The sequence below is a fragment of the Arvicanthis niloticus genome, chromosome 5, assembly GCF_011762505.2.
Source record: "Arvicanthis niloticus isolate mArvNil1 chromosome 5, mArvNil1.pat.X, whole genome shotgun sequence".
In the NCBI taxonomy this organism is placed as follows: domain Eukaryota; kingdom Metazoa; phylum Chordata; class Mammalia; order Rodentia; family Muridae; genus Arvicanthis; species Arvicanthis niloticus.
Genome location: NC_047662.1, coordinates 36,987,582 through 37,009,496, shown reverse-complemented (window position 1 = coordinate 37,009,496; position 21,915 = coordinate 36,987,582). Strand labels below are relative to the sequence as shown.

The window sequence follows — 21,915 nt, the reverse complement described above, 5'->3', positions numbered from 1 at the left end:
GAAATCGTGAACCATCTGCTATAGCTGTTGGGAACTGAACTCAGGTCCCACTTGTAAGAGCAATATGTGTCCTTAACTGCTAAGCCATCTTTCCAATCCAACCATTCATAATACTAAACAATCTTCTACCACTCCTTCTAAATTTAAATACTACACACTGACTTTCTATAAATATATGGGTGATTTTTTTTTTTTTTTTTTTTTTTTTTTTTTTTTGGAGCCAGGGTTTCTTGATGGCCTCGACTTAGAGATGCATTTGCCTCCCTGGTGCTGGGATTACAGGTCTGTGCCACAGACTCAGGCTCAAATATATGCACTTTGTTTTCCTTTGAGACACACTTTCACATAGCCCAGGTTGGCCTCAGTTGTGTAGCTGAGGATGGCCTAGAACTTCTGATCCTGCCTTTTTCCAAGTGTTGGGTTCACAAGTGTGCACTGTCATACCTTAGCTCTCCTTTGCATTACTTGACCCACAGTTATTGTGGTAGTTTAAATGAGAATGAAATATAGGCTCATATATTTGGATGCTTGGTTCTCAGCTAATGGAACTGTTTGGGAAGGGCTAAGAGGTGTGGCCTTATTGGAGGAGGTGTGTTATTGGGAGTAAGCTTTGAGGTTTCAAAATGCCCAAACCATTCCTGGTTAGTTCTCTCTGCTTTGTGCTTGTAGATGGAGATGAGATTTGAGCTCTCAGCTATCAGCCCAGCACAATGCCTGCCTGCCTACCTAATGCCATCACCCACCCCTGTGGTGGTCATAGATTCTAACCCTCTGAAACCCATTAACCTCAATTTTAAATACTTTTCCTTATAAGCCACCTTGGTCAGGATGTTTTGTCAGAGCAACTGTAAAGTAACTATGGTTTTTTCCCATTATTTATTTATTTATTTATTTATTCACTTTACATCCTGATCAAAGCCCCCCCTGAAAAAGTTAGTAACTAAGTTTTTAGCTAGAGATTAATAAAATATTTGCCTTTGTGAAATTTTTCCCTGGATTTTTCTTTTCTTTTTTTGAGAGAGGGTTTCTCTGTATAGCCCTGGCTGTCCTGGAACTCACTCTGTAGACCAGGCTAACTTCCAGCTAAGAGATCTGCCTGCCTCTGCCTCCCAAGTGCTGAGATTAAAAGTGTATGCCACCACTATCCTGCCTTACTCTGGACTTTTCAAGGATCAAGGAAGATTGAAGAAGCAAAGCAAAACTCTGAGTCAAGGAGATTAACTAAAAACCAAAACCAACTAAAAGTGCCTGGGATGGCTAGTTGGAGAGAATTTGAGGCACAAGCAAAAGAATCAGGCAACATATTAGTTCATTTGTTTCAAATGGTATTCAATATTATTCAAAAAAAGCAAATTATTTCAACTATCATACAATTGATTTCAACTATCATGACAGTTAATTTTTAACTAACATCACTGGGAAAAGACAAAGGGAGTCCTAGCTATATGGCCTGATACAATTTTTTTTTAAAAAGATTTATTATTTATTATGTACAGTGTTCTCCCTGCATATATACCTGCATGCCAGAAGAGGGCACCAGATCTCATTACAGATGGTTGTGAGCCACCATATGGTTTCTGGGAATTGAACTCAAGACCTCTGGAAGAGCAGTCAGTGCTCTCAACCTTCTCTGAGCCATCTCTCCAGCTCCACTTGATACAATTTCTTAAGCAAAGGAATTCAGAAGAGATCTGACAGCAGGTAGAGATGACACCAGTAGCTGCAAAATTGTGGGTCCTGTGGAGAGACGCAGCAGGCAGGGAGACATAGGAGAGCCTGAAGCTCAGGAGAGAACTGAAGACTGCACATGCAAGTTAGAGAATCTGGACATTAATAAGGATCATGAGAAGACAAGATCTTCATGGAGAGTAAACGAGGACAGAAGAGGGTCAGAGACTAATGTGAGAACTTCTGCTGACTTGATTTTTAAATTAAAAAAAAAAAAAAAAACCCTTCAGTATAAAAACCTTGCAAAAAAACAAAACTTTTTTTTGTTTTTGTTTCTGAGAGCAGGTTGCACTTAATAATCTTGGCTGTCCTAGAACTCATGTTGTAGACCAAGCTGGCCTTGAATCTGTGGCTATCCTCCTTTCTCAGTTCCTAAGGGCTGGGAACCCAGAAGTGAGCTACCATGGGTCTCAGCATCTTGCTATGAAAATGGACTTTCCGCAAACAGATGGTTCTTCCCTCACCTCTGTAGGAATGAAATACCACTCCCAACCTGGCAAGCACAGTTACCATACTGAAAGATACCAACACTTCTGGAGTCCTCAAAAAAAGAAAAAAAAAGAAAAAACCAAAACAACAACAACAACAAAAAAACACCAAGTGTGAAAGAAAGAAAGAAAGAAAGAAAGAAAGAAAGAAAGAAAGAAAGAAAGAAAGAAAAGAAAAGAAAAGAAGGAAGAAAGATAGAGTTGCTGGGCATGTTGTACACTCCTTTAATTCTAGCATTTAGGAGGCAGAGGCAGGTGGATCTCTGTGAGTTCAAGTTCAGCTGGGTCTACATAGGGAGTTCCAGGATAGCCAGAGCTATATGGAGATAGGTAAGCTTCTGTTTCCTCAAAAAAGAACTAACCAGGGGCTGGAGATGGCTCAGTGGTTAAGCACTCCTGGTGCTCTTCTAGAGGACTGGTTATATTCACAACTTCATTTAACTTCTGTTCCAGGGGTATCAGACCGAGGTTCTGGTCTCTTCAAGGAGCACCCGCACTACCTGCACATGCACATAATCAAAGAGAATTTTTGGTTTTCTTTAAAGAATGAGGTAATCATGGTGCCTATCAATCATGGTTTATGAAATCGAGTTAATGTAAGCGCTCAAAATAGTAGCAGGTTTCTAATCCTCTCCTCCCCGGCCTGGAAACAGCCTTGCATGGCTGAGCCAGGCCTCGAGCTGCAGCCCTCTGATCCTGGAGTGCCCAGTGAGCTGGCCCGAGGTCCCGGAAAGACGCTTGCTCCCGGCTCCGCGGTGCGGGGATGTGCTCTCGCCCGAGGTCTACTGGTGCCGTTGCAACCCTGCAGGAGAGGCAGAGCACGCCGGCTCCCCTCACGCTGCAGACGCCCGGCCCGGGCCGCCGCCCTAAGCGCCGCCCGCCGCCCTCTCACCCCGCGGCAGCGGCGGCGGCGGCGGCGGCGGCGGCGGCGGAAGCGGCGGGGCGGGCCGGCCGGGGCGGGGCGGGGCGCGAGAGGCATGGAGGAGGCGGAGGCCGTGGAGGCCGCGGCGCGCGGGGCCGAGCAGTGCGGGCCCGAGCGCGGCCCGAGCGGGGCCCGGGCCCCCTGAGCCGTAAGTGCCTGCCAGTGCGGGTCTCAGAGGGGTGATGCGGCCTGGGTGGGTCTTCTGATCCTTGCGGCGTCTCTGAGCCCTGAGAGGAGAGGAGCTGAGCCAGATGGGATGGGGCGAGGGTAGAGGATTGGGGCGCGGGAGGTCGCTGTTACTGTTCCAGCCCAGGACTGAGAAGGACTGGGATTAGGATCTTTTAAGGACTGAATCGTTAAGAGTTGATTGAGTTACTGGCCTCCTCCACAGAGGCCCTGAGCCTGGACACAGTTCCTCTAGCCCCAGGGAATTTTCAGGTGATCCAACTCCTTTAAAGATTTTTCTGGCCATACCCAGAGAAGTTGAGCCACGTTGCCTAGGGCACACAGCTCAGCAGTTTGCTGAGAGAAGTCATTCCAGAAGGCATTAGGTTTTAGGACAAACATCTTACTCTATGTGACTCTATAGTCCCCTCAGATTCCTGAAGTCATGGACTGGCCGGGACAGGGGTGATTCCCTAATCCAGTATGGATGACTGGAAGCCTAGTCCCCTCATCAAGCCCTTTGGGGCTAGGAAGAAGCGGAGCTGGTACCTTACCTGGAAGTATAAACTGACAAACCAGCGGGCCCTGCGGAGATTCTGTCAGGTAAATGAGGTCCTATGTCTCCCAAAAGCTCGCTTCCTAACTTTACCCTAACATAAATAAACTATGAACTAACTAACTACCTTGGCTACTAAGAAGAGGCAGCAAATTCGTGGAGGGGAACCCTCTGTGTGTTATGGCCTTCTCAGGCAGTGGTTTAGACCCAGGATTCTGGAATCAGAACCCAAGTCTGACCTCCTAGGCTTCCAACAGAAACCAGAAGTCTGGTCAAGCAGGCTTTGCCCCTGACACCCAACTGTCAGGCAGTGTGGCCTACATTCTTCTGTGTCTTCTGATTCTCCGCTGTGGTTCTCGGATCCTAAATCCATCTCAAGGAACTAGTTATGGAGGAGACCAAGGAGGTTAAGGACTCAAATGGGAAAATACAAGACCACGGGGTTGGAAGGGCCTGGTTGGAGGAGGAAGACCTGTCAGGGGACATTCTCTGGGAGATGGCCATAAACCCATGTCCTGATTGAGAACCAGAAAGAGGAGAAACAGGTCCCTGTGTCCTCTCTAGCCAAGGTCACACTTTCAGAAGGGCTCTGTGTTCTGGAGAGTCATCCCCATTTTTCTACTCAGACAGGGGCTGTGCTTTTCCTGCTGGTGACTGTCATTGTCAACATCAAGTTGATCCTAGACACTCGGAGAGCAATCAGCGAGGCCAATGAAGACCCAGAACCAGAGCAAGACTATGGTGGGGGCCGGCTGAGGGTGGGGTAGGGAGAGAACTGGGATCTCATGGCAGGAATGGCATGCAGACCCCACAGGGTATGACTCTGCTAGTGAGTCATTATCCATGCCTGTTTTAACAATTCCCTCTCCAGATGAGGCCCTAGGACGTTTGGAGTCCCCTCGGCACAGAGGCAGCAGTCCCCGACGTGTGCTGGATGTAGAAGTATACTCCAGTAGAAGCAAAGTGTATGTGGCAGTGGATGGCACCACGGTGAGTGGACCAGCATCTTCAGTCCGTTCAGAACATGGTGGGAACTGCAGCCCTCTGCCTATGGGCTTGGGCTTATAGGATTAGTGAACGGTATATGAAATGTCTGTGTGACAAAGGCTCGGCAGTGATCAGGGCATTAGCGGGCAGCTAACTCCCTTATTTACTTATTATGTAGCCACTTCCTAGAACCTTTGGCTTCAGCCTTGGGCCAGGCATTGGGGTCCTAGAGGTAATGGACCTGCTCTTCCTGAGAGGCGCACTGGAAGAGGATTAGGAGATCCACAGCGTTAAGCGAAGACAGTTCAGGGCTCTTGGTGCCAGGAAAGTGTTAAAAGGTAGATTGTAGCGGGATGAAATCTTTTCTGATGAGGATACCATGGGGGCTTTCTGGGAGAGTCAGCCTTTAGTCTGAGTTAGAACTGTAAACAGTGATAACACACCAGGCTGGTGTGGTTCATGCTTCTAAGACCAAGTCACCGTGAACACCAGGGTGAATAGCTGGACTTTGTTTCTGCCGATATGTAGGTGCTAGAGGATGAGGCCCGAGAGCAGGGCCGAGGCATCCATGTCATCGTCCTCAACCAGGCCACGGTGAGCTTAAGGATGGGTGATCAGAGGGCTGAAGCTGGACCCTCCTTGCTGGTGACCCTATCTCATTAGAGGTTTGCTCTTGCCAGGGCCATGTGATGGCAAAGCGTGTATTTGACACATACTCTCCTCATGAGGATGAGGCCATGGTGCTGTTCCTCAACATGGTGGCACCCGGCCGTGTGTTGATCTGCACAGTTAAGGTCAGTTGTGTCTCCTTAGCTCTATTCTCCGTACCCCCAACTCTGACTTTGCTCAGGGAATGGAATGAACTTCTAGAGAAAGGTGGCTCAAGTTCCGGGCTGAGTTCTAGGTTTTTGTTTTGTTTTTCATCAGTTCAGCAGTTACTAAGCATCTACTATATACCAGGTACTGCATTAGATGCTGAAGATACAATACAAAACAGATTTCCCACCTCCCCGGAGCTCATATCGCAGTGATAGCAATAAAACAGCTCAGCCAGTAGTGTCAGGAAATGATGGGTGAAGAAAAAAGTAAAGAGGCAGAATAATGTGGCTGCATTTTAGGGAGAGAATACCTATTTTGGGAAAAGAGGTGAGCAGAAGACTGGAGGAAGAGAGAAGTAAGCTAGGTGGTTGTCTAGAAGAATAATTATCCTAGGAAGAAACTTCTGGAACAATCAACACAAAAGGCCCGGAGGTGGGGAAGTACCTGACAAGCTTGAGGGACAGCAAGGATGCTAACAGAGTTGGACAAGAAAAGAGGGTTGGTAAAAGAGTGTGAAGAGGTGGCAGGATGCAGGTGCCGGTCACATGGGTAAAGGACTTACTTTTAGTATCTAAGGAACTTAGAATGAGTCTTAGATTCTTAAGCCTTTCATACCTTTTTGTCTGTGAAAGAGAGTAACCAAAGAGTATTGTTAGAGTCAGTGAGTCAACTTACGTAAAAGATTTTATATGTAGTGCTTGAAACGTAGCCAATACTGAGTGAGGCCAGGTCTCCTGGAGCCTCACAAGTCATGGTGACTGTCTGTTTTGGTCTTCCAGGATGAGGGCTCCTTCCACCTCAAGGACACAGCAAAGGCTCTGCTGAGGAGCCTGGGAAGCCAGGCAGGTCCTGCCCTTGGCTGGAGGGACACCTGGGCCTTCGTGGGACGAAAAGGAGGTATGGGGACCAAGGCTGTCCACCCTGTAGTATCAAAGGAGGAGAATGATAGGAGAGAGGGTGGTATAAGAAGGGTGTAGACTGAGTCAGTAAAGTAGGCAAAAAGAAGCCCCATTCTTGAGTCTGAGCCTTCATTGTCCCTCATTCCTACCTTTGGCCAGGTCCTGTACTTGGTGAGAAACATTCTAAATCTCCTGCCCTCTCCTCCTGGGGTGACCCGGTCCTGCTGAAGACAGATGTGCCACTGAGCTCAGCTGAAGGTGAGATTAGTGGGCGTAGGGTTTGGGCAATGTTTGAGCAGAGAATGGGCATTTGGATTCTCAGTGAGGCTGTTTTTTTCCTTGACTATGTGCTTGGGGCTTCTCCAATGTAGCTGCTAAGATTCCGGCATCCTGTTAACTTCCTCCCTTAGAGGCAGAGTGTCACTGGGCAGATACGGAGTTGAACCGTCGCCGCCGGCGCTTCTGCAGCAAAGTCGAGGGCTACGGGAGTGTGTGCAGCTGCAAGGACCCGACCCCTATTGAGTTCAGCCCTGACCCCGTAAGTGGGGCCAGAGCAGTGAGGCTTGGACTCCTTTCCAGCTTAGCAGAAGGCCTTGGGAACAATCCACAGCTTAGGTTTTCTCTACCTTGATCTGGTAGGGGCTGAGGATGTGTGTACACTGAACTCTAAAGACAGGTTGGGGGTGGGACAGGCTGTGTTCCCAGGGCTGGGTGAGGTGGACTGTGTGTATGGAAAGACAAGAACAAGGAGGACCCTTGGCCCTTCACTGCATTAGGACTTCTTCCCTAAATGAAGATCCTAGTTGGAAGTGGGAATAAGGGAAGCTAAAAGCTGTTTCTTACACAGCTTCCAGACAATAAGGTCCTCAATGTGCCTGTGGCTGTCATTGCAGGGAACCGGCCCAATTACCTGTACAGGTGAGCCTGGGTGTGGGCCGTACTCAGCACTGAACAGGGGGTGCTCAGGAAGTGGGTGGTGCTTTAGCTCAACTTCTTGTACAAGAAACTCTTGAAGGAGGCAAAAGGCAGCAGATGCTAGGCCTGTTCTACATGTTAAACATCTGTGTTTATATGTTTATAAATATATGGGCCTGTTTATAAACACGGAGTTGTGAGTTGGGAAGAGAAAGAGCCCTAATCTACTTTCCTGGGCTCCTCAGGATGCTGCGCTCTCTACTCTCAGCCCAAGGGGTATCTCCACAGATGATAACAGTCTTCATTGATGGCTACTATGAGGTGAGTGGGGTTGGAGGCTCAGGCAGAGCAGGACAGCAGACTATGGGTGCTAAAAAGCAGTGATCAGTGAGGGCTGTGAAATATGAGAGGGTTGACCTGTTGGGGCCTGCAGAGGTAGGGAAGGTAATACGGTGACTGGTGATCGTACCCCCAGGAGCCAATGGATGTGGTGGCGCTGTTTGGTCTGAGAGGCATCCAACACACTCCTATCAGCATCAAGAACGCCCGTGTGTCTCAGGTATTCCTTGGCAAGGGTGGAGGGGCAGACACCTGGTCCCACCTCTGCCTCAGATCTTACGTGCCCAATTCCCCACCCAGCATTACAAGGCCAGCCTCACTGCCACTTTCAACTTGTTCCCGGTGAGTACCACCCACCCATAAATCCCCGGGTCTCTGGAGAGAAGTTATGTCATGAAAACTCTTCCCTCACCCAGCCTTGCACTTCTGATCTGAAGGATAGGGTGGGTAGTGCCTGAACACTAGGTCTGAAGACAAATCCATGGGATGAGAGCAGCCTCCTTGGAACCATGACGTTCCCTCCCATCCCTGTAGGAGGCCAAGTTTGCTGTGGTTCTGGAAGAGGACCTGGACATCGCTGTGGATTTTTTCAGGTGATGGGGGTAGCCCACAATTGAAGTGCTTATAAGCTACATGGGACTTCTGTACTTGACTGGGTCTCAGGGAAGGATGTGGTGAGGTGCCTTGGAGAGCTTTGAATGAGCTAAGAAGTTGGGGGAGAGCTTACAGAGCTGGGAGGGCAGGTGCTGGATTTGTATATAAGGTGGAAAGGGTGAACGGAAACAGTGGGACTACCAGCCCTGCACTTCCAACATCATGGTGTATCTGGGATTGTCTCTCTGAACTCTTGAACTCTGGCTTTCTCAGTTTCCTGAGCCAGTCCATCCACTTGCTGGAGGAAGATGACAGCCTGTATTGCATCTCTGCTTGGAATGACCAGGTAGGCTGGGTGGCCAGGGCTTAACCAGCATGGGAATCTGTCAAGGGCTGGAGCTAATGCCTCCTATGTTGCCCCTGTCCTTAGGGGTATGAACACACAGCTGAGGATCCAGCACTACTGTACCGTGTGGAGACCATGCCTGGGTTAGGATGGGTGCTCAGGAAATCTTTATACAAGGAGGAGCTTGAGCCCAAGTGGCCCACACCAGAAAAGGTACCCAGCAGGATGAATGGTACCCAGCAGGATGAATGGACTGGAATCCCTATTAATTCCAAACTTGTCACCTTCATAATGTTCTGTGACCGTAGCTGTGGGATTGGGACATGTGGATGCGGATGCCGGAGCAGCGCCGGGGCAGAGAGTGCATCATCCCGGATGTTTCCCGATCCTACCACTTTGGCATCGTCGGCCTCAACATGAACGGCTACTTTCATGTGAGCAGGCTATTGGGAAATAGGGTACTGTATGGCTTAGTTGTCAAGGACGTGGACTCAGAGCCTAGCCTCAGCACATCAGCTGAGGGAGGTGATTCTGTTTCTGCCAGTTTCTCTATCTATGAGGTGAGGATTAAAAATGCTGCCTGCCAAGGGCCCAACAGATCACAGATCACAGATCACAGCCTTGTGATTCCAGCACTTGAGACACTGAGACAGGAAGAGCATTAGTCTGAGGCATTGTCTCAGAAAACAAAACTAGCAACAGCAAAGTGAGCTGGGCCTAATCCCAGTCCTTAGGAGCCTGAGCCAAGAGGGTTACTCTGAGTTTGAGGATACAGACTAACAAACAAAAACTCAGAAAGAATTACTTCTCTCATTATAAGGTTTGATCTGAAGTTAAAAAAAAAAAAAAAATTAGAGGTGATGGTAATAAAGATTAAAACGCCTTTATTCTCAGTACTTGGAAGGCAGAGGTAGGCAGATCTCTGAGTTCAACACCAGCCTGGACTACCTGTCTTGAAAAACAAACTAACAAAAAATTAGATTTATTTTTTATTTTATGTCTATGACCATTTGTCTTGGTGTATGTAAGTGTACTATGTGTGTACCTGGTACCTGAGGAATTCAGAAGAGAGCCTTAGCATCCCTGGAACTGGAGTTACATGGTTGTGAGCCACCTTGTAGGTGCTGGGTACTGGAACTCTGATCTTCTGCAAAAATATCAAGTGATCTTAACCACTGAATCATCTCTCCAGCCCCTGAATATGTTTTTAAATGATTTATTTTATACATATGAGTGTTTTGCCTGCATGTGTGTACATGGATCATGTTTGTGTCCGATGGCTAAGGAATCTAGAAGAGGATAGAGTCTCCTGGAACTGGAGTTACAGATAGTTGTCACCCACCATCTGGGTCCTGAGAACAGAACTTGGGACCTCCATAAGAGCATCAAGCCAAGTAGTGGTGGCACACATCTTTAATCCCAATATTTGGAATGAGACAGAGGCAGGTGGATCTCTGAGTTTGAAGCCAGCCTGGGTTACACAGCCAGGGCTACACAGAGAAACCCTGTCTCAAATAAACAAAGAGAAAGAGAGAGAGAGAGAAATAGTGCATTTGAAACAAAAAAAGAGTGCATTTGAAACAGTACAGCTAAAAGGGATATACTTAATTTAGAACCTCCTAGAAGCCAGAAAGACCCCAGAGGAAGCTAATAAAAGCCTTATGGTAGAGTCTCTTGTAGCTCAACCTGAGACTGGTCTTGAACTTCTGATCCTCCTGCCTCCATATTTCTTTACTTCTAAGTCTCTATAGCAAATCTGGGGAAAACAAGGGGGAACAGGACTAGTTCATGGGTCAGTAGCTTGAGCCAAGGGACCAGACCAAATTAAAGCTAGTAAGAGCTTGCCAAAGATGGCAAATCAGAGGGCCCTGGATCTTGTAGATCTTTAGTAGGTCAGTGAGCAAGTGTGGGCCAGACTAAGAAAGTCTTGCCTTCTATCCTCATTCCTGTTTCAGGAGGCCTACTTCAAGAAGCACAAGTTCAACACAGTTCCAGGTGTCCAGCTCAGGAATGTAGACAGGTAGAGACTGGCAACAGGTTAGGGGGGGGTGGATATCTAAGGCTTGATGGCCAGTCCTTGCTGGTTCTTTCCTGTCTGGAGCCTTGGGTATTTGCCTCGGCCCTGCTGTACTCTTTCCCCATGTGACCCTTTGCCCTGCCCGTTCCTTTCCATGGACCTGAGGGCCTCTCCTTCTCTTGATTCGTTTCTCCCTCCCCTTCAGTCTGAAGAAAGAAGCTTATGAAGTGGAAATTCACAGGCTGCTCAGGTATGGCCTAGGGCAATTGGGATGCTTGGCAGGGAGTAAGGAATCAAATCCTGGCTTTCTTGGTGCCACAATTTATGGGCACTATAGAAAATGAAAACCAGAGTTCTCTAGTACACACATTATTAAGAACTTCAAGAACGTGGCAGCAGAGCATTAAATCAAGCCCAGGGCCCTGTGTGTCCCATCTAGGAAGTGTGCCCTGTTTTGGCCTTAACTTTTCTATTCCCAATGCAGTGAGGCGGAGATTTTGGACCACAGCAAGAACCCTTGTGAAGACTCCTTCCTGCCAGATACAGAGGGCCATACCTATGTGGCTTTTATCCGAATGGAGAAAGATGATGACTTCACCACCTGGACTCAGCTTGCCAAGGTGCCTCAGGCTGCACCTCCCTCAGTAGTACCCTCATCAGCAAGCAAGCCCTGCCCCAGCTAGCAAGAGTCTTTGGTCTTTGTTGTAGAATTTTCTTTTTTTTTTTTTTTTTTTTTTTTTTTTTTTTTTTTTTTTTTTTTGGTTTTTCGAGACAGGGTTTCTCTGTGTAGCCTTGGCTGTCCTGGAACTCACTCGGTAGACCAGGCTGGCCTCGAACTGTGAAATCCACTTGCCTCTGCCTCCCAAGTGCTGGGATTAAAGGCGTGCGCCACCACCGCCTGGCTGTTACAGAATTTTCAACCTCAGAACCTTCTCATGCACTCGAGAACCTCACTTCCTGGCCAGGTGTAGTGCAGGCCTTTAATCCCAGCACTTGGGAGGCAAAGGCAGGCAAATCTCTGAGTTCAAAGCCAGCCTTGGTCTACAGAATGAGTTCAGGATAGCTGATGATTATACAGAGAAACCCTGTCTCAAAAAACAAAAAAGAGAACCTCTCTTTTAACCCCTTGCTCAATTCCGTACTCCAGACAATGCCTCCTCTTGAAGAGTGAGGCAGCTGCAAGGCCTTCAGAGAGTCATCTGCACCACTTCCTGACCATGTCTTTCTCCTACTCTGTCCTTGCTAGTGCCTCCATATTTGGGACCTGGATGTTCGTGGCAACCACCGGGGCCTGTGGAGATTATTTCGGAAGAAGAACCACTTTTTGGTGGTGGGGGTCCCAGCCTCCCCTTACTCGTGAGTCACCCTTTCTGCCCTAAGAAATGTCCTCCTGGGACTGAAGCATGTCCTCTCTCCTATGTACCATTCATCTGTTATGTTTCAGAGTGAAGAAGCCACCATCAGTCACCCCTATTTTCCTGGAGCCACCCCCAAAGGAAGAAGGAGCCCCAGGGGCTGCCGAGCAAACATGAAGCCTCCTCCAGGACCCTGCAGGGCTGGGTACTGTGTACCCCCAGACAGGCTAGCCCATTGCCCTATCCTGTAGGATTTTGTAGATGTTGGTAGGGGTTAGGGCTGGTTTGTTTTTAACATGGGATTTAATTACTAACCTAAGGGGAAGGATCCCCTGCTCCAACACCCCTATTCCTGAGTTTAAGGTCTATTTATTTACTTCCTTGTTGAAGAAGAGCAGGAGAGTTCCTAGGACCTCTTTGGACCCTGGGTAGCTGATCCACTCTTTACACCCCGTCCTCCCAGGCCTGGCTCAGAACTTATTTATTGACTGTCCTGAGGGCCTTGGGAATAGGTCCAGTCTGGGGCCTTTATTCCTCTCTGGACCAGGATGCTGCCCTGAGGGTGGGACTGGCTCATACTCAGGAAAATTGCTGTGCCCAACTGATGGACAGGCCCGTTTGGGGTCCGAATCCTGACAGACTCACTCAGAGACCTTTAGACACTGGACCAGGCCTCCTCTTAGCCTTCTCTTTGTCCAGATTTCCAAAGCTGGATAAAGATGGTCATTGATTAAAAAAGAAGAAAATCTCTGGGGATGTATTCTGTAGTAGTTTTGTGGGGAGGATGGTGTGGTGGTGAGGGGGAGAGAATCACTGGATGAATGATGGAGTGTTTGAGGTTGGTTTTTTTTTTGGGGGGGGGTGTTTTGTTTTGTTTTTTGTTTTTTTAAACTGTCTGCCATAGTTTATCTTCTGTGTGAAGCCATTTGGCCACCAGGGGATGCCCAAGTCTCAAGCTTCAAGTCTTTTGTTTTAGAAGGGTTCCTCCATGGACCCAGCTGACTTTATATGTCTCTCCTACTTGGTCCTCAACTCCAAGCAGCCATCTCACACCCCTTCCTCACTGTTGTACCATTCAGCTAGTTCCGTCCTTGTTTGTCTGGGCCCAGCACCTGTCCCTAGAAACAGAGTAGGTAGGAGAAACCCGAGTGGGGGTGGGTGAGGGAAATGCTCCAGAGGTAACTATAGTGGAGACAGGAAGTGACTGGGCCAGAAACAGTGGCAGCCACAGTGTGGGAGATGATTTTGAGAGATGATACTGTGCAGGCAGATACAGGAGCAAGGGTTTCTGTGGCCTGGATTGGTTGTGTGCAGAATTCCATATAGGGGTGTTTTTCTCCATAAAAGGTCCATGGTTTTCATCAGATTCTCAAGAGGCTAGTAACTCAAAGAAGCCTAGGAAAGTCTGAGTTAATCAAAAAAAAAAAAAAAAAAAACCAGATAGTATAGTCCTTTGGGAGTCAGATAGCCCACGGCAGGGGAACATGACCTTTAAGGCTCTGAAGGACCTGAGTAGATCAGATTGTAAGAAAGGGTATAACTCTCGCCAAGCAGTTGGGAACTTACTGGAATTTCTGCCCTTTATCTTTGCTGTCCTGGTGCCCCTTGCTGGTGCCCAGGACTCAGCAGTAGTATCAGTACACTATGGCTTTCACAACGGTCACCACCCTGACCCCTTCAGTGTTTGCTAGAGCTAGAGATGGTGTTTCAGGTGGCAAAGTAGGCACAGGAGAAACAATTAGACCATGGTGAAGGACCGCCCTCCCTGGACAAACAACTCCCCCTCCTCCTGCTGCCACACAGGCACCTGTGGAGGAACAGTTTGTGTGTCAGATACAGTACGCTGGCAAAGGGTGAAGGCCGTCAAGTTCTCTACTAGAATCCTAGGAGGTTCTTGGTCAGCCTCCCTGAAGCTCTATGGCTCTGGCCAAGTCTCTGGTTTTCTTGGGGGTGGGGGGCAGCAAGTGGGTGGGTGATAGCTGTGGGCTGTTCTGGAAAAGTCTAGAGAGACAGATGGGGGTGGGGGTGTCAAAGGGAGGGGAGGAGGAAAGATAGTCAAACCGCTTTGCTTGGTGGTAGCAGCCACTGTCCTGTGGCAACAGCATTTTCCTTGTGCTGCCACTTGAAGTTCAGAGGCATTCATTTTTTTTTTTTTTCTTTTCTGAAACAGGGTTTCCCCTGGACTTGGCTGTCTTGGAACTCACTATGTAAACCAGGCTGTCCTCAAACTCAGAGATGAGCCTGCTTCTGCCTCCTAGGTGCTGCAGTTAAAGACATGTGCCACCAAAGTCCTGCATTTTTTTAAAAAAGACATTTAGATTTTTTTTCAGGGACATTCTGTTTAGGTTCTTCAGGTTGGACTGTCAATGTGTCAAGCCAGGTCCACCCAGTTACAAGAGCCAGTCTGGTGGAGACTCTGGCAGTTAAGGACTAAGTAAAGACTGGGGATGTATAGTGGTGTGCTTGCCTGGCACACATGAAGCTGGGTGTGATCCCCAATACCTCTTAAAACCAGGTGTGATGATGGATACATATCTGTAAACCCAGCACTTAGGAGATGGAGGCAGGAATTCAACATCATTCTCAGCTATATAGAAAGTTCAAAGTCAGTCTAGACTACATGAGACCCCTCTATCTCAAAGCAAAAACAACAAAAAAGTGAGATCTTGGCCAGGTAAAATGGTGTACAACTTTAATCCCAGCATTCAAGAGGCAGAGGCCTCTGAGGCAGATCTCCGAGTTTGAGACCTTCTTGGCCTATTAAACAGGATCTAGAATGACCAGGACCACATTAAAAGACCTTTTTCTCAGAAACAAAGGAAAAAGAATGCTTGGGTGAAGGAGCCAGTGGCAGCGGTGGCCATTGTGCTATAATTATATTCTCAGGCCCTACACTATGCCACCATGATCAACCAGGCCACACCCTTCAGCTGCCCAGTTCCTGTTGAAGGTGATGGGAACATACCCATACCAATGTGTCCAGCTACTCTCAGGACCCTCAGGGCACAAGTCTGGAATTACTGAAGAACTTATGAATACTTCTGTTAGTGGGAGACGCCCCCTCTTCTGTTGTCCCCAAATAAAATGTGCCCCCCCCCAAAGTATACAGATCTTTAGAGCAATGGATAGGCCAACACCAGAGAATAAGTGATTTTGAGATTCCCCATGAGGCACACAGCTTAGACCTACTTATCTAAGTTCCTGGAGGGTGCCTACGAGTGACTCCACCCACACAGCCTGACAATAACTCTGTTCTCCCCTCCTGGACTTGGCACAAGCTTGTTATTTTCATAGCTTTCCAGTCCAGTGCCCTTCATCAGGAGGGAGGACTTTCACGGCAAAGTCCTCTCATGGTACATAAACGCAGACCAATGCAGATCCCACTTCTTCAGTGTACTCTTGGACACTCTTACTCTTCCTCCCAGGCCTGGAACCCAAATAGCTACTTCCCTTCCCTTCCACCCTGCTGAGTCTCCAGCTTCACAGAAGTCAATGCAACGTAGGCAATTCGGACCCATCTCTCCAAGTATACACAGGCCAATTAGAAATATTTTCATTGGTTTATAGGTTCCAAAATGCCTTTCTATACATTTCCTTCTATGACTTTGCAGTGCTAGAATATGCCCAGGCTATAAGTGCCTTCATCCACTATTGGAGTTCTGGGATCATCAAGGGTCTCAGGAGATGGGCAGACATGGCTGCCTCAGAGACTGGGACCAATTTCCCCCTCACCCCACCAGTGGAAGAATAAGGCAGACACAGCCCAAGAGGTGGTCCCTATTTAGCCCGAAGTCCAGAACAGCAAAGGCAAATCCACTCCAGCCCAAATGACATTTCATCTCCACCCATTGCTGCTGCTTGGCTGTGCCAAGTGCCTCTTCCTGGTTTCCATGTGACGGCAGCAAGTCAGGAGGAAGAAGCAGTCTTATTTCAGATTGCAGTATAGATACATGGATACAACCATGGCAGCCAGCTGATGGAGGAACAGGGAGACATGAAAAGACATGACTGAGATCCTCAAGGATTGGTTTCTTGCCTGCCCTGAACAGCCTACACAAAGCACTGTTTTCTCAATGGTAGAACACATGCTTGGCATCCATAGGCCCCTGGGTTCAGTCCTTAGCTCCAGAAATGAAAACACTAGAATTCTTTTTCCTCTAGAGAAGCCTCAGAGACGGGCTAATCTGTACAGGTCTGGTGGAAACTCATCAATAGCCAGTTCCAGTCTACGTACTGACTTACCTCTAGGGCTGCAACTCCAACTGCCACACCACCCACAGTGACTGCATTGGCTCTGATTTTATGCAGAATCTGTTTGAAACAACCCTTGGGAGAGAGGAGAAAGTATTTATAGCTGGCAATGCCCTACCTCCAACCTATTTACTACTTACTGTAAAGCCATTAAAGCAATCGCATTGGTGCTGGGTGGTGGCACACGCCTTTAATCCCAGCACTTGGGAAGCAGAGGCAAGTAGGTCTCTGTTAGTTCAAGCCCAGGCTGGTCTACATATCAAGTTCCAGGACAGCCAAGGCTACACAGAGAAAACCTGTCTCACACAAAAAAGATAATTCCATGCCAGCACATACCTGTACATTCATACTTTTGGCCTTATCCTCGGTGCATATTTCCTCAATTGTGCCATTGCCAGGGTTGGCACAACAGTATGGGGGAAAGAGATGGTTCTCTTTGACAAAACGTGAGGCGTTAAAATCTGTGTAGTTGTTGAAGCCACAGCAATGCAGCTGCAGACAAAATGAGATTGGGTGATTGGTGGTACTTTGCTTTGTCCCTCTCCGTTCCCAAATCCTCCCAGCCCACCTTACCCCTTCCATTGTAGAGTTCCACACTTGGGTGAAATCAGACTGGTAACCATAGTCTTTTTCTATAGCAGGCACCACCAGCATTGTCAGGAATTGTTCAGCCTGGATGGGTCAGGCCAGTGTTAAGAGACTGGTGGGGAAAGTAGCCATTCACAAGCCACCGCCGATTCTCAGAGCTTTGCTCCGTTTTTCCTCCCTTGCCCCATCCCAGTACCTCACCATTGTAGTGTACACCAAAGCAACCACAGCACCCGCAATCTCAGCAATGAAGATGAGGAGGAGGATGGAAAAGAACTGAGTGGAAAGAAAACACATTTTAGGGAGACACACCTCCATTGCCCTACCCACGATCATAAGAGGCAGGGGGTTCCCACAGTGGGGCTCCCACAATCCAGGAGGGTTTTGGGGTCCCAGAGGCTGGTGTCAGGGATGAAGGGGGAACCCTTGGTTGTGGGCCTGGGGAGCTGGGTCCAACACACCATCATGAGCACACACTTGTTCTCAGAGTGAGCACCATAGCAGCCCAGGAAACCAAGAATAAAGAGCACAGCACCAGCAGCGATGAGGAAGTAGCCCACGTTGACAAACTGCATGGCACTCGATGATAGTGATCCAAAGGCCTTCAGGAAAGATGTCCCATCGACAGACACCCAGATTCCCACAGCCAACAGGGCTGCGCCACAGAGCTAAGGACAGAAGTCAGGCTTTGAAACATTGCTAGAAAATGGTTTCCCTTTATGCCATCAAATCAGGAAACTTTACCTTTCCTTGACTTTGGAATCTAACAACCTACTGTGCATGAAGGGAAACATTAACTAGTACCAGAGAGATGAAGCTAGGATACATAACGAATTCACCTAGGACGATAAACATAACATTGGGGGTTCTAGAAATATCCACAGACCAGGAGGAGGCACAACACTTTCCTTTTAGTGTTGTCAGGGTCCTGCCACATAAGTAGGGATGGAAATGGGTCCAGTCTCTCATTCTTGGGCTGTGAGTGCCTAGAATGACCGTTTGTCCTTTACATGGAAGCAGTCAACGTAGTGTTGGGCAGGCTCAACAGTCACTATAGCAACAGCAGGGTGAGGCTTACACCTGCTTGCAACCTTGAAACCGGGCTGAGGTTGAGAGGTTCATTCACTCAGAGGCCCTATTCGATCCCCTTCAGGGTAGAATCAGCTGTCAGACCCCTTTTTCACCCAGACCCACTGCCTGATGTAGAAACAGAGGTAGAACACAACTACAGCTTCTCTGAGAGACATGGGCTCAAACTAAGGTTTCAGAGGTGATCTGGAAGCTCTGAGGGGGTTCTGATGGAGGCCCTGGTCCTAGCAAACCTTTGCTGACCCAAGGTCTTTGGAAGATGAATCAGCCTGACACTGACTTGCGTCCAGCTCCCACTGAGCTAAAGAAACCAGTCTGGCATGGGCATAAAAAGATATAGATTGTGGCTATATCCCAGGATGTTTGCTTAATGACAAAAGACCGAGGCTGCTAGCCTCCAGGGTCAAATTTCAAGTGGCCTGGCTTTCCTACTTTGTTCTGCCCAGTCTGGCAAGGCCTAGGCAACAGAGGACAGAAACCAAACTGGATTTGCCTTTAACCCTATCAGGCCAGAGTCCTGGCTCTCCCAATTACTGAAATCCTAGCATTTCCTTCAGTTATCTGAATGAAACCGAGTTCTTGGCAGCCAAAGGAAGCCCAAGGTGCAGACCATACTGGAGTCAAAGAGACTACCTACCCTTTGCCTAGTTTCTCTAAACTGGCACACAGGTCATGTCTCTATTCTCTCCCCTCCCACTTGTTGTTCTCTGGTGACATCGGCCCCTGACCACTGTTTTTAAACAACCCTTCCTTTCCTCCTTTTCTTCCTGCTGTTCCTCACCTCCTTCATGGTAGCTATTTTTATGTTCATCTCTAAGACTTCCAGTTCCCAAGAACTGACTTTCTTTGAGACCAGGGGTTCTATAATATTCACAGGCTACAGCGAGGCTGGAAGGCAGACTTTCCCTTACTGTTGCCAGAGTCCCGTCCCACCCCTATAACTTCACTGGAAGCTCACAGGCTCAAGACTTTCAAGAGACCCATGCACCTCTATTGGATAAACATGAGTGTGGCAGACGACCCCTTCTTTCCCCCTACATTACTCAAGCCATTTCTAAGATGTCTTTGTCTGTTTTACTTCTCCTCTGCAACCTTTGTTTACTGTGTCCCTTTCTTCTTATCTCTGTAACTATCTCCAGGGTTTGGGCTTCATGGCTCACCTTCTCAAACAAGCCCTATGTAATCTGTTCCTGGTTTTCTAGACAATATCAAATTTCATTACCTCTGGACCTTCCTACGAAGTTTACAGCTCCCCCACCCAATGCAAATGTCCAGCTTCAGCTACTTCCTCCAGAAAGCATTTCCCTACTCGGCTGGATTCAAACCCCTCCAGGGTCTCCCTTAGCTTTGATGGTAAATCTAAAAGTACCACTTTGCAATTATCAGTGTATATAGCAATTATCAGACTATTTGACAATTATCACCCTATCTGATTTACTGGACCTGAGTTTCTCAAGGGCAGTGAATGGCCGGGCTCTATCCTAGCACATAGCGTTGAGTCTTAGTCAGTGAATATGTTTTCCTTTTTGTTCATGGACTCATGCATGCTAAGCAAATGCTCTACCACTGAACAACAATCCCAGCCCCTTAAATGCCAGCCCAGTCAATGGGTACTTATTGAGTCAACTCTAAGAGGCTTGGACTCTCAGTTTTTTAATGCATGGTGGTCACTGAATTGCTTTTTGCACTATAAACTTAAGCAGAGCCCTTTCCTCTCTGAACAGTGAATGCCTATTTTAAAAAAGAGAGGGTGGGGCAATCATTCCTGCTAGCCTATTCTGCCCCAGAAAGATCCTTCCTGGAAGGGAGGTGAGAACCTTAAGCTTCTCCATCCCTAACCTCCCCGATCTTCACCCAAACTTCTGTGTGGCAGCCAGGTTGTTAGTGGGATCAGGGATCAGCATTTGGGAAGACCCTCTGCTTCCTTCTCATACAGGAAACTTTACAGGGCAGAGTCTGGGTACATAGTTTCCCATTCTCCAGCCTGGGCTCTGTTCAGACTGGAACCCCGAGAAACCCCACAACCTCCATACGTACAAAGATGAGTAGATTGAAGAGGATCATCATGACCTTAATGAATTTGAAGCACTGCATGGTGGGTCCTGGGAAACAGACATGTACAAATTAGGGTCTTACCTCCCACTTGCCCTGGACTGGCTTTGCTTTTTGGAGTCCAACATCCTGTTATTTCTCATCAAATTTCCCCTGCATCTGGACTCTAATATCTCAGAACTTTTTCCAGTTCTTATGCTGACAAATATGCCCACCTGTACTAATTCTCAGATCTAAATATACCCCAGATTCCCACACAGGTATTACAAGCCTGATCCCACACTGCAGACCACTCAACACCTTTCCTGACACCTGTCTTTCCTGGTCCTCTTTTTAAACCAATCTCAGATTCTTCAGTACCAACCCGATGTTTTTTTCTAGCACCCCAAACCTGTTTCCAGATTGGTATCTATTCATAGGTTAATCCCTGGCCTATGCCATCACCTGCTCAGAGCTCTTGGCAATAGATTCTGAACGGGCTCTGCTGCACTCCCGAAGGAACAGAACAGCTCCAGGAAACTGCCACTCAGTGTGCTGGCCGAACGTAGTCCTCACACAACACTGCTCACCTACAGGTGGGGCAGGTGCTTTAAAAGCCTCCTGCCTGCCGCCCGCCCGCCCGCTGGCCCCACCCAAGGCTGATTAACCTTCTTTGCCCCTGCTGCCCCCTACTGCCTGGAGATAAGTTCCCAACAGTAAAAGCAATAAGCAAATCTCCACCTGGAAATGTCACCATAAACTCTGCCTCTTCTGAAAAGGGGTGTGTGGGGCAGCAGTGTCAGGAATTGGACACGTAGCTTTCCAGAACTTCAGGGTGCCCTGCTCACAACAGCATGATATGATTCTTACCTCGAATCTATGTGATCACTGGCACCCGCATCTGCTCAAGCTGCCATCCATATGTTTACATACGAAACTCACAGACATGTATATAACATAGAGTGGTACTCCTGAATGTTCAGGAACACATCTCACACACTTTTGAGTGTGCACACACACACATAAGTATATGCACACATTCGTGAGCACACATCCTCATGCACACACTTATACACATATGCACACACAGACAAATGCACATTCATGTGCACACACTTATGAGAACACACACATGTTCATACACATGCACAGACATACACATGCATGCATGCACATGCGCGCTCACACACATATACTTTCAAGGAAATGATCATGGTCCTCTGTTCTCATCTCAGAACAGGAAATGGTTATTTTTCCTCTTCCCTTCACAAAACCCACAAGACCTCGAGGTCCCCACTCTTCTTCTCCTTCTCCTTCCTTCCTTCTCTCTCCTTCTCCTCCTCTTCCTCTTCATCCTCTTCCTCCTCCTCTTTCTCTTTCTCCTTCTCCTTCTTCCTGTGTATCTCTGATGTGTGAGCCTGGTTCTTACAGAGTTCAGAGCAGAACATCAGATCCCCTGGAGTCCTGGAACTAAAATTATAGAAGGCTCTAAGTGCTGGAGATCAAACCAGGGTCCTTTGCAACCTCAACCGTTATGTCATCTCTCCAGCCCCTTACTTCATGCTTTGCTTCTCACCTTTTCTTCTTTTCCCTTCTCCATGTTCTGGAATCCAGTGTATGGCCCTGGTCATTCTGCCAGTAGGTGGCACTGTAGGCCTACGAAGGAGACACTATCATCCCAAGGTTCTGTAACCCTTTTTGGGGGGTCCCTCTTTGTTTCCCCATTCTATGCTTCCTGATTGAGGGGTTCTTTACAAGTCCTTGCTCCCCAGTCATTCAGACCAGAGGCTCAAATTCTGGTTTTGTCATTTCCTAGCTATATAGGC

General features: G+C 47.9%; 2 protein-coding genes across 2 annotated transcripts; one reads left to right on the top strand and one right to left on the bottom strand.

Annotated features, from left to right (window-relative positions):
- The first annotated feature begins 3,157 nt into the window (after positions 1 to 3,157).
- On the top strand, positions 3,158 to 12,880 carry Pomgnt1 (protein O-linked mannose N-acetylglucosaminyltransferase 1 (beta 1,2-)). The gene is made up of 22 exons (XM_034501715.2): positions 3,158 to 3,286; positions 3,728 to 3,906; positions 4,486 to 4,600; positions 4,731 to 4,849; positions 5,375 to 5,440; positions 5,527 to 5,640; positions 6,445 to 6,562; positions 6,724 to 6,822; positions 6,975 to 7,102; positions 7,412 to 7,482; positions 7,725 to 7,800; positions 7,955 to 8,038; positions 8,119 to 8,160; positions 8,353 to 8,411; positions 8,686 to 8,758; positions 8,843 to 8,971; positions 9,067 to 9,192; positions 10,714 to 10,778; positions 10,981 to 11,025; positions 11,260 to 11,395; positions 12,022 to 12,131; positions 12,220 to 12,880. The coding sequence occupies exons 2-22, from the start codon at positions 3,787 to 3,789 to the stop codon at positions 12,305 to 12,307; spliced, it is 1,983 nt and encodes a 660-aa protein (XP_034357606.1). The 5' UTR covers positions 3,158 to 3,286; positions 3,728 to 3,786; the 3' UTR covers positions 12,308 to 12,880.
- Positions 12,881 to 15,671: 2,791 nt separating this feature from the next.
- Tspan1 (tetraspanin 1) lies at positions 15,672 to 20,701 on the bottom strand. The gene is made up of 8 exons (XM_034502874.2): positions 20,555 to 20,701; positions 20,096 to 20,160; positions 17,431 to 17,637; positions 17,171 to 17,245; positions 16,955 to 17,053; positions 16,718 to 16,873; positions 16,373 to 16,456; positions 15,672 to 16,103 (listed from the first exon to the last, which is right to left on the bottom strand). Exons 2-8 carry the CDS (start codon positions 20,150 to 20,152, stop codon positions 16,056 to 16,058), a joined length of 726 nt encoding a protein of 241 aa, XP_034358765.1. The 5' UTR covers positions 20,153 to 20,160; positions 20,555 to 20,701; the 3' UTR covers positions 15,672 to 16,055.
- Between the last annotated feature and the right edge of the window lie 1,214 nt (positions 20,702 to 21,915).

Bases quoted from the DNA above. Each gene is read 5' to 3' on its own strand.
- Tspan1 (XM_034502874.2), bottom strand. From the start codon at position 20,152: ATGCAGTGCTTCAAATTCATTAAGGTCATGATGATCCTCTTCAATCTA. The intron at 17,638-20,095 runs GTACGTATGGAG...TTCTGTCCTTAG, and splicing joins TCTTCAATCTACTCATCTTT to CTCTGTGGCGCAGCCCTGTT. The intron at 16,457-16,717 runs GTATGTGCTGGC...CTCTCTCCCAAG, and splicing joins CCAAAAGTATGAATGTACAG to GGTTGTTTCAAACAGATTCT.
- Pomgnt1 (XM_034501715.2), top strand. From the start codon at position 3,787: ATGGATGACTGGAAGCCTAGTCCCCTCATCAAGCCCTTTGGGGCTAGG. The intron at 4,601-4,730 runs GTGGGGGCCGGC...TTCCCTCTCCAG, and splicing joins AGAACCAGAGCAAGACTATG to ATGAGGCCCTAGGACGTTTG. The intron at 7,801-7,954 runs GTGAGTGGGGTT...TCGTACCCCCAG, and splicing joins TCATTGATGGCTACTATGAG to GAGCCAATGGATGTGGTGGC.